Below are 15,869 nucleotides of genomic sequence, written 5' to 3'. Positions count from 1 at the left end.
AGTTTGGCACTGGATAGGTAAAAAGGAATTCAGAGCCCTTAGAAGGGATGAAGTACTTGCGATCCGCTTGTTTACAGGTAGGTAGGCTTGTAGCGGGAGTCTGCCAGATGGCCTTAGCAGGTTCTAAAAGGGCTGCGTTGATTGGTAATGTAACCCTAGAGGAAGAAGAGGTCTGTAGGATGTCCGTTGCCTCATGCTGTTGTTCAGGGACCTCCTCCAAGTTAATTCATAACTCACTGGCAACTCTTTTTAAAAGGTCTTGACATTTTGAGAAGTCATCCGGGGGAGGGGGAAGTAAGGCTTTTTCAGGCGTTACCTCCGGGTCTACTGGAATGGGAGCAGGACGTGATTGATCCTGCAATTGTGACGGTGCTGCCTGGTGTCTTGCGTCGGTGGCAGGTTCGTCAGGTGGTGGCGCTAGGCAGGTGTTGCGCCTGGTTGAGGTGGAGTAGTGAGTGTGTTCTCAAGGATACGATGCCCATGGAGCCCAACATTGCCAAGGCCGTGGGAAGGGAATAGGTGGTGCCATCCAGGGGTTCACACACCATGGGGCAGGATCCTGAGAGTAGGTTGAGGTAATTTTTCTATGACCTCTGTTCAGTGGGATCTGAGGATGGGAGCCTTGATACGGTGAAAAATCCCCTGCGGTCCAGCTTCCTCCTCACTGGAGGAAGGCTGTCCAGACCCTGATTCAGCCATTGGAGAGAAGCAGGCATTCAGCAGGGGTGACTGCAAGATAGGTGACACGAGCAGGTCCCTTGACTGAGTAAATTGCAGTGCCGAGGCTCCTGTGTGAGGTGAAGGCTGTTCAGGAGGAATCTGCTGTGAGGAAAAATTCCTCTGCACCGGTGTTTTGAGCCTTGACTTCTTCAGGCGTTACCTCCGGGTCTACTGGAATAGGAGCAGGACGTGATTGATCCTGCAATTGTGACGGTCAGCTCGGCGGGTGTCGGTGCCAGAGCCGGTGCCGGGAGATCAATATCAGCCTGCGGGGGGTCAGGCAGGTCGTGATATGTCGGCACCGCGTCCGTCGCGGTGCCAGAAGAGAGGCAGGCAGCTGGAAGCCTGAAGCCTCGGCACTGGATCTTTGCGCCGCCGCCGCAGCTGCCGGCGGGTTTTGCGCGGTGCTGGAGGAGCCCGGAGTGTCAAACGTGCTCAAGCGGGGGAGCACCGGGAGGGAAGCGGTAGACCTGCCCGGAGAAGTCTTATCCCGCAGGGTTTCCTTTGTGGATGACAGAAGTGCCCTTTTTTTGAAGTTTTCTTGTGGTTCTTTGAGGCGGGGGGGCTGTGGCGGGCAGCGGAGCCGGAATCAGCGCCTGGGTCTGAAGCCGACCCTAGGGATTTCTGAAGGAGGAGCAGTTTTAGTCTAAGCTCCCTGTCCTTCTGTGCCCTGGAGCTAAGTTTACTGCAGTGGGCACATTTTTGGGGGATGTGGGTCTCCCCCAGACATTTTATACATTTTGAGTGGCCAGCTGACAGAGGGATCGGCTTCTTGCAGGTAGAGCAGCGCTTAAAGGCTGGGGAGCCAGGCATGTTCGAAGCGGCTGCGGCTGACAGGAAGGAAGAAATTTTTTTTTTTTTTTAAAAGAAAAAGATAGAAAATGGTAACTAACTACAACTGACAACAAACTAACAAGAAACTAACTAACTAGAAGGGTAATTGTAACAAGAGGAAGAAAGTTCTTAACGAGTCTGCTGAGCTCCGTCTCAGGCTGGGGACGGTAGAGAAGGAACTGAGGAGACCGGCCACGCATGCGTACTATTAAGGTATACTCAGAGCGGGGGTGTGTGTGTGTGTGTGTGTGTGGGACGGGACGGATAGGCTCTGCGCATGCGTGGCCAGTACGAGTACTGCTGCAAAAATCTCCCAGCGAAGGCACAGGGACGCACCAACACCTGGAGTGGAGCACCCACAGGGACATCTCTCGAAGAAGAAGAAGTGGAATTAACAAAAGGTCCCACCTTAGTAGCTTTACTTTGTGAAAGTCATCCAAGTCCTGGGTATTATTGCTACAGAAAGAAAGCATGTCACATTTAGAGTTTGGTTGGTTTTTTTAACAACACAGCATGGAACAAAATAGCCAGTTACCAGAAATTTCAAGATTTACACCATTCAAATATTTAACAGAAAGGAATAAAAGATTCCACCTTGGTTGTTTTATTTCCTGTGCCTCATCCAAGTCATGGTCACTTTTGCCATGGAAAGAAAGTGCTGAAAATCAAATACTGTAATTTATTAATTAAAGTTTGTATGGCCACTGTCAGGCACAGAGAGCCAAATGCCCATCCCCTTTCTCCAAGCCAGCACATGGCACCACCTTGTATGACAGCAAGAGAGGAAATACTGTTCCTTTTTGTTGGTGGGGGGAGAGCAGGAAGAAAAAGTTTTTCCACCACAAAGACAATCCTGATTGGCAGGCACACTGCCATTTATTTCACATTAACTCCTCTGGTAATGTCGTCACGCCATATGGCAATCTCCCACTCTATGTCAACAGGTAGGTCAAGTTTCTCTGGAATTACCTGCTGACACTGGGTGGATGGGGTTCTCTCATTGTCCCTCTAATTATCTGGAAGTAGAGTACTTTTACCTGTGTACTCTTACTGAATCAAATTCTGCTCTGCAACTGATAGGCATCATTCAAAGACCAGAACCAAACATAATGACAAAAGTAAGAGATTATTACTTGCAATTACTATACTATTCTATGCAGTAGTTATGCTATATAAACTATCGTGCATATGCCTTGGGTTACAGTCTTTAATTACATGATCACATACTATTTTTTCCACAGGACCCCTGGCTCATTCAATGCATAGGCTATATGGTGCCATACAAATTAGTTTATATAAAGGGTGGGTGCACACATATTGAATAGCTGCTTGTTAATTGAGCACTAACTCTTTTCATTTCATTGCCTTTTTGAGTGGTAAGAACTGAGAATGAACTGTTTGAAGGCTGAGAGGCATAAGGGATGCTGGGAGTCCATGAGGGAGTGTGAGGCTGAGAGGGAGAGAGGGACACACAGACAGGTCTGGCTGGCAGGTAGGAGGAAATGAGGCTTTTAAAGATGACCTATAAACAAGCCATCCCTCACTAGAGAAGGAACGGCAGGCAGTGTTTTCAGAAAGCAATTAATTACACCTTTGGATGCCAGTCCAAATAGTGCCAGAGATTCAATGCAGGTGAGAGGGAAAATGGGGGAATAGGTCTGCACAGAACATCCATAACTAAACCCCAAACCATGCAACTCTCACCTGCTTCTGTATTCCATTGCAAGCTCAGATCAGGTAGTCAAGGCTCACACTTCTTTGCCCAGTTCTTACTAACACAGCAGCTAGTTTGTGATTTTGTGTCAAGATCAGACAACAGGTGAGACTCAGCTGTTTATCTGTGGCTGCTGGTGTCATTAGGAGGTTGGCAGAGGACGTGAACATATGAAAGGACCTTTCAGAGCCAGTTTACGGAAATACATAAAGATCCTAGGAGAAATGCTCAGCAAGCATAGATAGCTCCATTGAAGTCAGTGGAGTACACGGACTTATACCAGCTGAGGACCTGGTCCCTTAATGCATCTAATTCAGAAAAAGGTAAGCACTGGCCCAGTGCTCTCCCCCTCCACCTGCTCTGAGGAGCCACTGCTAGTTTCAGTTGAGTTTTCATTTGACATTTGGTAGCAAACCCCAAGTCAAAACTAAAATAGAAGAGGTTAGGAATTTCAGCAACGTGGAACTGATTTCCAGAGCTCTAATTGTGAGACCTCAGATGCTCACAAAATCCAGGCAAGTCCAACAGGGACTAGTTACCTCATTATGTAGGAGACCTTGCTTGATGTGAACTCCCTGGTACCATGGGACGTATTCCTGCAATAAATCCAAATGTCACGTCAAACATCTAAATAACATAAAAACTTTACACTAAAAAAAAAAAATCTAGTCCAATATCTAGGCATCTTTAAAGACACAAACCACAGAACCAACCAGCTAAACCCAGTGGTTTATCTTCACAATAGAACAAAACCAAACCAAACCAAACCAAAGAGAAAATGCAAAGGTTGCTAGAATGCTGTGGTAGGGGAAGCAAAGTATTTTTGCAAAGTATCAGATGCTCACAAAATCCAGGCAAGTCCAACAGGGACTAGTTACCTCGTTATGTAGGAGACCTTGCTTGATGTGAACTCCCAGGTATCATTGGACATATTCCTGCAATAAATCCAATCATCATGTCAAACATCTAAATAACATAAAAACTTTACACTAAAAAAAAAAAATCTAGTCCAATATCTAGGCATCTTTAAAGACACAAACCACAGAACAACCAACCAAACCCAGCGGTTTATCCTCACAATAGAACCAAACCAAACCAAACTAGCTAAAGGAGAAAATGCAAAGGTTGCTAGAATGCTGTGGTAGGTGAAGCAAAGCAGTTTCATATTATTATCTGTCATGCACTGAGAGTGCACTCGGTGATCTCTCATGGTCTCTGCATCAAGGAGCTTACAGATTAAATCACCATTGGAAGGCCATACTAAAAGATAATTGAAAAGAGTTATACGGTAAAACAGATGTACTGCGTTACTAACAAAGCTTGTGAAGACCTTACACTCAACAGTATTTCTGTCTGTATGAATGTTACATGATAACGCTTCAACTTTTGTTTCAAATGCTCCATTGTTTTTAAATTTAGCTCATTTTTATTTAAAAGATGAAAAACACCCCAAAACGACCTGTAACTGAAAACAAAACTTTTTGTTTCACCCAAAACAATGGGGGGGGGGGGAAGAAACTGAAAAAAATTCAGTTTCAGGTAGAAACCAACTTTTTTTTTTTTCCTTCTGTTCAGCACCCAATCTGGAAAAAAAAAATCGGTTAGACAAGCTTGGGAACTTACATTCATAACTCTGCTAGACACTGAAAACCATGGACTCTGGCTTTATGGCTCATTATAACAATTTGTAACACATAGTACTGCCAGCTAATCCTCAATTGCTCACTTCATTTTAGGTGGTCTCCCACAGCATGTGTGACACACACATCCCCCTTATATGTAACAATCTGTCCCAACTTGTATTTAGCCCAGATACTCTGGTTACTTTCCCCACCGGAAGAAGAGCCCTGAGAAGCTCGAAAGCTTGTTTCTTCCACCAACGGAAATTGGTTCAATAAAAGATGTTGCCTCACCTACCTTGTTTCTCATATATCCTGGAACCAACATGGAAAATCACATTGTTGACTCATGTTCAATTTGTGATCCACTATAACCCCCGGATGCTTTTCAGCAGTACCACCACCTAGCCAGTTATTCCCCATTTTGTAGTTGTGCATTTGATTTTAACTTGCTAAGTGTAGTACTTTGCCCTTGTCTTTACTGAATTTCATTTTGTTGATTTCAGACCACTTCTCCAATATGTCAAGGCTGTTTTGAATTCTAATCCTGTCCTCCAGAGTGCTCCCAGTTTGGTGTCATTGTTAATTTTATAAGCATATGTAACCAGGGTGGGCAAGCTTTCTGGCCCGAGGTCCACATCTGGGTATGGAAATTGTATGGTAGGGCATGAATACTCATGAAATTGGGGGTTGGTGTGCAGCGGGGGGGGGGGGGGGGGGTGAGGGTTCCAGCTGGGGTGTGGGCTCTGGGGTGGGGCTGGGGGATGAGGGTTTCGGAGGACAGGAGGGGGTCAGGGATGTAGCCTCCGGGCGGTACTTACCTCAAGGAGCTCCTGGAAGCAGCGGCATGTCCCCCCTCCAGCTCCTATGTGGAGACACAGCCAGGCGGCTCTGCACCCTGCCCCATCTGCAGGTGCTGCTCCTACAGCTCCCATTGGCCACGGTTCTCAGCCAATAGGAGCTGTGGTGGTAGTGCTTGGGGTGGGGGCAGTGTGCAGAGCCCCGTGTCTGTCCCTGCGCGTAGGAGCCAGAGGGGGGACACCCCGCTGCTTCCGGGAGCCATGCAGAACCATGGCACGCGCGGAGCGGGGCAAGCCCCCAACCCTGCTCCCTGGCTGGAGCGGGGCAAGCCCCAGATCCCACTCGCCAGCAGGAGCTCGAGGGCCAGACTAAAACGTCGGAAGGGCCAGATGCGGCCCCCGGGCCGTAGTTTGCCCACCCCTGCTGTAGAGGGTCATGCACTAAGCTCCAGAGGTCTCAGGTTCAACCCTGCCTGCCGACAAGTTGGGTCTGTGAGCATTACACATACTTGGATAATGAAGTAGAGAGTCATTAATAAAAATACTGAACAGTACTGGCCCCAGGACAGACCACTGCAGGATTCCACTAGATACACCCTCCCAGTTTGACAGCGAACCATTGAGATCTACGCTTTGAATACAGTCTTTTAATCTGTTTTCAATACACTTTATAGGAGTTTAATCTAGACCACTGGTTTTCAAACTTTTTTTCTGGGCACCCAGCTGAAGAAAATTATTGATGCCCACAACCCAACAGAGCTGGGGATGAGAGGTTTGGGGTGTGGGAGGGGCTCAGGGCTGGGGCAGAGGGTTGGGGTGAAGGGGGTGGGGCCAGAAATGAGGGGTTCAGGGTGTGGGAGGGGGTCAGGGCTCTGGGCTGGGGGTGCAGGCTCTGGGGTGGGGCCAGGGATGAGGGGCTTGGGGTGCAGGAGGGGGCTCTGGGCTGGGGGTGCAGGCTGGGGCTCCGGGTTTGGGGGGGCTCAGGGCTGGGGCAGGGGATTGGGGCGCTAACTTACGTCCGGCGGCTCCCGGTCAGTGGCACAGCTGGGGGCCAGAGGCAGGCTTCCCGCCCATCCTGGCACCGCAGACCGCGTTGCACCTGAAGCGGCCAGCAGCAAGTCCAGCTCCTAGGCGGAGGCACGCAAGCGGCTCCATGCGGCTCTTGCCCACAGGCACTGCCCCCCGGTCCCATTGGCCAGTGCAGAGCCGGTGCTTGGGGCAGCGCGAGGAGCCCCATGGCACCCCTGCCTAGAAGCCGGACCCACTGCAGGCTGCTTCTGGGGCGCAGTGCGGTGTCGGAACAGGTAGCTGAGCAGCACCGCCAACAGGACTTTTAATGTCCCGGTCGGCGGTGCTGACCAGTGCGACCCAGTGCCTGACATGCCGCGACCCAGTACTGGGTCACAACCCGCACTTTGAAAAATGCTGCTCTAGACCATATTTCCCTACTTTGCTTATGAGAATGTCATGTGGGACTTCGTCAACAGCATTACTAAAATAAAGAGCTATCATGTCTTCAGCTTCACCACATCCACTAGGCCAGTCACCCTGTCAAAGAATCTACAGGTCATCAACTTACCAAACAAAGCCAAAGCTGACGCACAGCAGCGTGGTGCAACCCACGAAATAAAGACAGCGCTTTGTACAACAGCCTTTGACCCCTCCTGTTTTCCCTGGAATAAAGGAGATGTGCAAGAGATTGGTACACGCAGTTCAAAGCCGTATCAATTGACTGCCAATCCAGTTCCTTTTGCCATGCTGTGTGGTAAGGCTAAAAACCTGGATACAACCCATTGGGGGACGGGGGGGGAATTGGTTCACACAACGCTAATTCCAAACTCCTTCCAGACACCCACTATATAAACCTTACAATAGCCCCATGTAGTGGGTAGGTATCGTAATGGACAGGTTAGTGTGTGTGTTACCAGTGCCTTTTACTGAATGGAATCAGAACTCCTCTAGTTGTCATAGGCGCTATACTGCCAGTAGGGAGTATTCTCCTTTGGGTTAAGTGGTAGGATCCTGTTCTTTTGGAGGATCTGGTGCAGTGAAGTTTCGGGTACACTGCTGCAGTGAAGTTTCGGGTACACTGCTGCAGTGAAGTTTCAAGCACACTGCTGCAGTGAAGTTTCAAGCACACTGCTGCAGTGAAGTTTCAAGCACACTGCTGCAGTGAAGTTTCAAGCACTCCTGCTGTGTAGCGTAGTGAAAACTGTGAAGCTCAACGTGGCCATGAACTTCTGTCAAGATCATTATGACTGTTTTGCAGATGCAGGAACTGAGGCCCAGAGAGGGGAATTGAAGAGCTGCATGCCGGAAGCCATTAGCAGAACATAACAGCTTCATGAAACCTACAGACTTATGAACAACACACCAATTTCTACTATGCTCACATACTACTAGATGGTGAAATGTGTATAGACACTCGCCATAGGCCTGATCCTTCACTCACTGACATGAATGGCAAAACTGCCATTGACTTCAGTGGTGCAGGATCTACCCCTACACACACAACAATATATACACATTTCTGAGATTCTATTTTTATATATAACTCTTGTAATGGAAGACACTTGCCCAAGTTCATGCAGCAAATCTTTGACATAGCTGGGAACAAAACCCAGACTCCCAGTTCAATGATTAGCTGTAAAAACCTTCTTCCCCACCTCTAGGGTCTTATGCATAAGGAAATACAGAACACACAGGCCACAGACCATTAGAAGTGTGAGGAACTGGCCAGCCAAGTGGCTGATTATTTTGAGTGATCATGAAAGTGGCTGTTGTGTTGGGCAACTCTAGTCTAACAAATATAACATAAAAAAAAAATCCAACTCAGCTTATTACATATAATTGCTTATAAAACTGAACAAATATTAAAGATAGAGTGAATTAGTCTAGACAAAAAGGATGGGTAAGATCATGACTGGTAGACAAAAGAGAAAGGAACTGGAAAGCTAATGGACCAAACGATCAGTTGGAAATTAGGCCTAATAGGTGGACAAAATAATAAGGCAATAGGCGGTTCCACCCGCCACTCCCTTTTGGAGTTCTCAAAGAGACTTTGGAGGGGAATCGTGGTGTCAGGGTGCAGACAAGTGGATTGGTAGGAGCAAGCTTTACCATCATGACTGCCACCCCCATCATATACGGCGATCCACTGGGAAACAAATGGGCCTTTATCATCCTGATACCGAGAAATGTCCTGACCAGATTGAGCCAGAGAGAGGGACCCAAATGACATCCCCACCTTCGTTGGCTTCAGCTAAGACCTGAACAGCACCTGGAATGTGAGCCTTGGACTTCTGCTGTCACCCCTCCGCTGTGTCATTTTCCTTCCCCGCCTTATAGCTTCCTTTTCCTCTCTCTCTCTGCGCCTTCTAATTAATAAATGTCTAGCTTAGCCAGCAAAGACTAGATCTCTTGCACCACTGCTGTGAGCCAGTGATTAGAGAGGCAGCTAAAAGCAATGCCTTAAACAGCCCAATGTTGATACTGATTTGACATGCCTCAGATTGGCTGATAAAACCATGGGCTGTGCCCATGTTTCTGTAGCAGTGAGGCTGCACGTGAAAGCACCAGAGATAGAAGAGGAGTACTTGTGGCACCTTAGAGATAGAAGGTGTATTTTCTATTTTTGCTGTTCTTTTCTCACCTTGTTTGTGTTTGTTTTAAAAGAAACATTGGACTTTAACAACAGCAGCTCTAGACCATCCTAACTGACTGGATATGTCTCTTTTCCCCCAAAAGGACAATTATTACAATCTAAAAGACTCAAACAGAAGGGGTTCTTTATAAAAAGCACTGTCTACACTGAAGGGATATAAGCAATATTGTTAAAGTGAAAGCCTTACTTAATACTTTACTTTAAATGTTTCAGACGCTTTCCCTTCTTATCTTAATAAAAGGTTATAAAATGTTGCAATGTGGTTGTTGCCACAGCACCAAGCAGGCTGAGGTCTCTGTACTCAAAACTCTGAATCATGTTCAACTCTTTAGGGTTGTACGGTAATAAAATTAATGTTATTTGGTGGGTCACCCAAGTGTCTAGGATAAACATACATCACCATAGCTGGTTAGCTTAGCTAACACACCGTTTTCAAAATTGTTTAAAAAAAAAATATTTGCATTAAAATCTTTTACCATATTAAGCTTGTTTGTGCCAACGATGAAAAGCAAATTGTTAACGCTCATGTTTAGAAAAATAAAGAGTGCTTAACAATTGTTTTAAGATTTTATTTTAACCTTTTAACAAATGGTTTTGTTTTGTTTCTTTTTCTTTTTTTTGGAGGTTTGTAGTTTTCGTAATTGATAATAACTTTGATAGTTTTATGTAAAGGCATTTTAAAGAAAAAAACAAAAGTTGTAAAAATGAAGTGTTTTAAATTGTTGAAGGTTAAGTTGCTAAAGCAAACTTTTGCTAAAGTGTCACCTTGTTAACAGAATGCCAGTTTGATTCACGGCTGCGACTGTGAATTAAGAGTCAATCCACCTGAAGTAAGGGCTGTTGCCAGCACCAAACTTCTTGTTGTAATCTTTGTGATTGTTTTGTTGTAGATGTTAATGTGCCTTGTTGTGTTTTGCATGTGCAACAGCACAGTGCTAGTGTTGTGGGGTCACCTCTCTGTGATAAGCTATAAGGTCACAATGACCACATCCTCCCAAAAGCTGGTGGTGAAACAGGTTGGGCAAAGTCTGTCCCTGGACAAAAATGCCTGTGTACTTTTCCCCCACTTTGGGGTGTTGGTAAATGGTTCATGAATGCAAAAATAGTCCCCTCCCAAATCGTGTTGTTGCTTCTTTTTAAAAGACCGCAACATACTTTGGTAAAAATACCATAAGGGGTAAATAATTTTCCAAGCAAGTTAATTTAACCCCTCGTGTATAGAATGTTCATGATTTGTGTAAATGTGCAGATTTAAATGTGCAGGAGGCAAAAAGAGGAAAAGATGGTTCCTCCCCCCCCCCTTTTTTTAAACCATTCTGGACATACAGCCAAAGGAGTAATAGAAGCTGGTATGTTTCTAAACATTTTGAGAGCAGATTACAGCAGTTCTGTCTGTTTTATAAACCAATGTCTGAGATGAAGCAGAATTGGTTCATAAAAGAGGGATATTGTAATAAATGGGGCCTGCTCCAGTTGTGAGCTCAGCTATTGGAAAGTGAGTGAAAATGTCACAACCATCAATAACAATGAATGTGGATAGAAAACGGAGTCAGACTGAATTAGTCCAAACTGAAAGGTCCAGTACCAGCCAAGGGCTGTGTTAAGATCATGACTGGTAAACCAGGAAGAAGGAACCAGGAACTAATGAACCAAACAAAACACCAAGGTCAGCTGGAGTGAAAGGAACAAGTTTCAGCATCCTGGCTGCCACCCCCACTACTTCCTGGGGGCCCTGGTTCCACCGTGACACTGCTGAGCCTTTATCCTCCTGATTCTGCGAGATGTCCTGACCAGACTGTGAACCATAGGACATCCCCACCTCCACCAGCTTCAGATCAATCCTGACCACCACCTGGAAAGAGAGACGTGGGTTCCTGCTGTCACCTCTCCGACCTGTGTCCTTTTTCTTCCACACCTTATTTCTTCTCTTTCCTGCCTCTCTTTGCTTTTGTTTAATAAATGTGTAGCTGAGCCCACCAAGACTGCGAGGCAGCTACAAGCAATGACTTAAACAGCCGACGATGCAAATCTGACAGATCTCAGAGCAGCTAATAAAATCGTGACCTGTGCCAATGTTCTTCTGGCCGTGAGGCTGCAAGTGAAAGCCAACACTGGAGACAGAAGCAGCTTTTTCTATTTTTGTTATTCTTTTCTTTTCCCTTTTGTTTGTGTTTGTCTTGTTTTGTGTTTAAAGAAAACAGATCAGACGTTAACAGTAACAGCAGCGCTAGCCTCTCAGAACTAACTTTTGAACTAACTTTTGCTCTTTTCTCAAAAAATGACAGTTATTACGATCATTAATATCATCAGAGAGGAGGTTTTCCTTATAAAAACCCCAGCTATAGCTAATGGGAAAGGGAGGAAGGGAGATTGGTTAAATTGAAGCTTTAATTAATACATTACATTATAAATGCTTCAACTGATTTTCCTTTGTACTGTATCTTTAATAAAAGATAATTTTTAATGGCATTGGTTGCCATGGGGCTAAGCAGGCCAAGGTCTCTGTATTCAAAAACCCCAAACCATGTTCAACAGTTTAGTGCCTGTATAGTGACAGGGTTGTATTAACACCTTTGGCTCTCTGGGCCCATTTATTCCTTCGAAATTAACACACCACGTCCAAGCCAATGGATAATGGGACTGCTCAAAAGCTAATGGGGCTCAGCACTCACCAGCAACCCTACAGGCTGGTTAAATGAGCAGCATTTGTTGGACAGGCCTGGATCCACCAACACTTCAGTGGATCTAATGCCGCGATAGAAGGGAACAGCTGCTAGAAAAACCCCTTTTTGGGCTAGCTCTGGTTTGCAACTAAAATCTGTTCAAGGCCACATCATATGCAGCTCTACAACTGTCCCTGACATGTCCCCTGAAAATACTGCCATGTGCCCAGAGTACTACAGAAGACAAAATAAATCATAGGCCAATGCTCTTTCAGCAACAACAACGGAAGCAGCTACCAGTTCCTCAATGTTTTTAGGCAACTCGACGCAGATCACGCAGTCTGACACTATAGATCAGGGGTCTGCAACGTTCGGCACGCGGCTCGCCAGGGTAAGCACCCTGGCGGGCCGGGCCAATTTTATTTACCTACTGACGCGGCAGGTTCGGCCGATCGCGGCCCCCACTGGCTGCGGTTCGCCGTCCCGGGCCAATAGGGGCGGTGGGAAGCAGCGTGGGCAAGCGATGTGCCGAACGTTGCTGACCCCTTCTATAGATACATCTGGACAATGCCCTGTTCTTTTAAAGAAAGAAACTGGCTTGATATAAACTGAATTTCAAGGGGAGGTATTTACTCTCTGATTAGCAAGTGCAAGACCCCCCTCTTAAAGGAGGGTAAGAGAAACACGGAGAGAGTATTCTGTTTTACAAAAGATTCTGGACAATGCAGAGTTGGATCACATACATTATCAAAAGATTGAAACATTTTAGTGGTAGGGGCTAGTTCTTAAACACAAGTTTCTCTTTTTCATAAGATGCTCTTCTCCAGAATGAACCCAGCTTCAGGAAAACCTGTTGGTTACTGACATTTCCTTGAAGAAAGGGTCATGAAATCTGTAGTCTACAGAGGAAAGAAAGGGAGATAGGGAAGGTCTAGAAACCCTTACTCATGAAAGTAGTCCTAACGCAAGCAGTTCCACTGACTTTGACCAGGGCTACTTACAAGGAATTACATAATCAAGCTGGAGATTTAGACTGTCACTGCCATATAATTACATTCACAAATGGTGGGTTTCTGTCACATGCTAGACAAACGCAAAGAAAGCTGCAAATCCAGCTCAGAACCTGGGATTTTTGTGTATTAGATTTTCCCTGAAAATCATTTGTAAATATACAGACCAACTCAGACAATGGGGAGAGCAAAATAAAAGTGCTTTTTACATCTGATAGAAAGCCAGTGCAGTATTTTATATAATATTCTAATTGACAATCTTCCATATTCCCAAAATAGATCAAAAAGTATGGGCCCCATCCTGCACCGACTGAACATCCATTGTCTTCAGTGGGTCAGGATTGAGTCCTATATTTATATATATATATATATATATATATATATATATATATATATAAATGCGTGCAGGTAAAATGCAGAGGAACAAATTCTCTCCCCCATTACACTGGTGTGACTTTACTGAGGTTAACATGTACAGCTGCATTCTACTCTCAGCCAGTTATTGCTTTGCTGTAAAGGGGAAACATTTGGTCTATGGGGGGGGGGGGGGGGGGGAAATAACCCTCAGTCTACAATATATGGATAAACTACATCTCAAAAGTATTTATTGATCCCATTCCTCTGTGGGCAAATAAAGAAAGTGGTTGAGAGCAAGGGGAATATGGGGAGAAGAAAGATGCGAGAGAGAGAGAAAGAAAGAAAAAAAGGGGAAGAGAATATATATATAAAAAAAATGAACGTGTGGTTAAGACTTCCCGCTTCTCCAGACACAGATGTAAATTTGATTCCATTTCTTCAAGAGCAGGATATGGACCTAAGTTCACTGAATATTAGTTTGTCTCAAGCATTTAATAGCGGTTACTTTTAAGTTCCTTCTCCGCATTTAAAACACCCGGTCTCCCCGCAAACCCCAGACCTGCTGTATTTTTTCCAAAATCTAAACAAGATTAGACACCACACAGCTCATAGAACATCTTAAAGGAAAATTTGCAGGTACCTTGGTCCTTGTGCATGGCGCACCCGATTACTCCCAGAGGGAGGAGGAATTGCGGAGTTTATTGCTGACAGCTGCGGACTGGAGCAGCCTTAAGAAGCTGGGAGCTGCAAGCTCTCGGGAATGAGGTGGGCAGCTGGCGAGCAGAGGCCGTGTGCTCTGACTCAGCCCTGTCCTGCTCACGGAAACGCGCACCAGGTCCACGCAATCCCACTCCGGAGCGAACGGGCTGGGGCCCTGGGTAAACGCCCTGGTTTGCAGAGCAGGCTCCTTTCGGCCCTTACATGGCAGCAGCTGCGGTGGCCAGTTCGCCCTCCTGGGAGCGCTAGGGTGACCAGATGTCCTGATTTTATAGGAACTGTCCCGATTTTGGGGCCTTTTTCTTATATAGGCTCCTATTACCCCCCACCCTCTGTCCCGATTTTTCACACTTGCTGTCTGGTCACCCTAGGTGCTCCCACAAGCCCTCGGTAAGAGTCTGGCCTGGATGCGGCTGGGTGTGTGACAGCAATGGTGCCTTTCCGCAAAAACACTCGCAGCACGGTCCTGGCTCACACGCAGCTGCGTGGGGCACCCTGGGTCTTAGTGTCCACCCGCCCGCGGCTTCCTATCCCTGCTCTGACCTTTCCTGCAGGTTCCCACAGCTGGCTGCTGCAGCCTGGGGAGTCTAGTGAAAGAGCCTGCCAGACCTATTGGATGCAAATCAGTAACAATGCTCTGTTTAATTAGGGACATTTTAGGGAAACCCTAGTTCCCTTAGCAAAGCCGGTATTTTTTCTCTTGCATCTGAAGAAGTGAGGTTCTTACCCACGAAAGCTTATGCTCCCAATACTTCTGTTAGTCTTAAAGGTGCCACAGGACCCTCTGTTGCTTCTCTCAAAGGTGTATTTCTGCTGCTCAGTTTACTGTTTAAAATGGTCAGGCGAGGTCTCTTAAAATAAGGGGCAAGTGGTCACTCTGTGTTGTTCCTTGTCTGTTGGAAGCGAATGGGGAAGTTAATATTAATGCATTACGTTCCACAGCATGAACCAGACCCTAATGCAAAGCCTAAGAAAGTTTTGCCCCCGTTTTTCCCACCCCTGCTCAACTGGAGTTGGGCCAGGCATTTACTTTGGAATGGGCCCAGTTTATGCTGAGACAGGAGCTGGTGCCTTTTGTGGGTGGCTGGGTCTTGTGCTCCAACTAAACTTTAATTAAAAAAAACAAAATCTCTAGCTCTTATGGCTACAAAGTCTTCCAGAAGTGACAAATGGAGGAGTATCTGCCTGACCCTTCAGACAGTCCAGCTTAAGTGCTATAGGCCGATGCTTTCAAGCCTGCCTATGTCAGTGGTTCTCAAACTTTTGTACTGGTGACCCCTTTCACATAGCAAACCTCAGAGTGTGACCCCCCTCTATAAATTAAAAACACTTTTTAATATATTTGATAGCATTATAAATGCTGCAGGCAAAGCGGGGTTTGGGGTGGAGGCTGACAGCTCGTGACCCCCCATGTAATAACCTCAGACCCCCTGAGGGGTCCCGACCCCCAGTTTGAGAACCCCTCGCCTAAGTGATAACGGTTTGGAGAAATTCTGCAGTTTCCACCTTGCATGCACGTCCCTAAAGCAGTTGATTAGTGCCTTTGTAAAGAGCAGGGGCTGCAGACACTCTTGTCTGACCAAGCAGCAAGTCAGGGACACACACACATACACACTCTGCTGCTTTAAAAAACCTGCTCACTCAACTCTACTTGAAACAGGTCCCAACCCAGGGCAAAGGATTGGCATCCGCAGCAGCCAACCAGCAGCGAAGAGGCGACCAATCCAGGAGAGGCGGGTGGGATGATCTTGAGAGGTGGTTGGTTGCAGCG

At 46.3% G+C, this 15,869-nt stretch overlaps 1 protein-coding gene across 1 annotated transcript in view; it reads right to left on the bottom strand.

Annotated features, from left to right (window-relative positions):
- Positions 1-14,547, bottom strand: part of ABO (ABO, alpha 1-3-N-acetylgalactosaminyltransferase and alpha 1-3-galactosyltransferase) — a 59,510-nt gene extending 44,963 nt beyond the window's left edge. Inside the window, exons 1-4 of the mRNA XM_065418900.1 lie at positions 14,022-14,547; positions 7,267-7,360; positions 4,147-4,203; positions 3,808-3,864 (exon numbers count right to left, since the gene is read on the bottom strand). Of these exons, the coding sequence (XP_065274972.1) occupies positions 3,808-3,864; positions 4,147-4,203; positions 7,267-7,360; positions 14,022-14,037 (224 nt within the window). The 5' untranslated portion in view covers positions 14,038-14,547. The remainder of the gene's footprint in view (positions 1-3,807; positions 3,865-4,146; positions 4,204-7,266; positions 7,361-14,021) is intronic.
- Between the last annotated feature and the right edge of the window lie 1,322 nt (positions 14,548-15,869).

This window comes from Emys orbicularis, chromosome 18 (genome assembly GCF_028017835.1).
Source record: "Emys orbicularis isolate rEmyOrb1 chromosome 18, rEmyOrb1.hap1, whole genome shotgun sequence".
NCBI lineage: Eukaryota > Metazoa > Chordata > Testudines > Emydidae > Emys > Emys orbicularis.
Note: the sequence above shows the minus strand (reverse complement) of the source record. Positions and strands in the feature narration are given on the sequence as shown.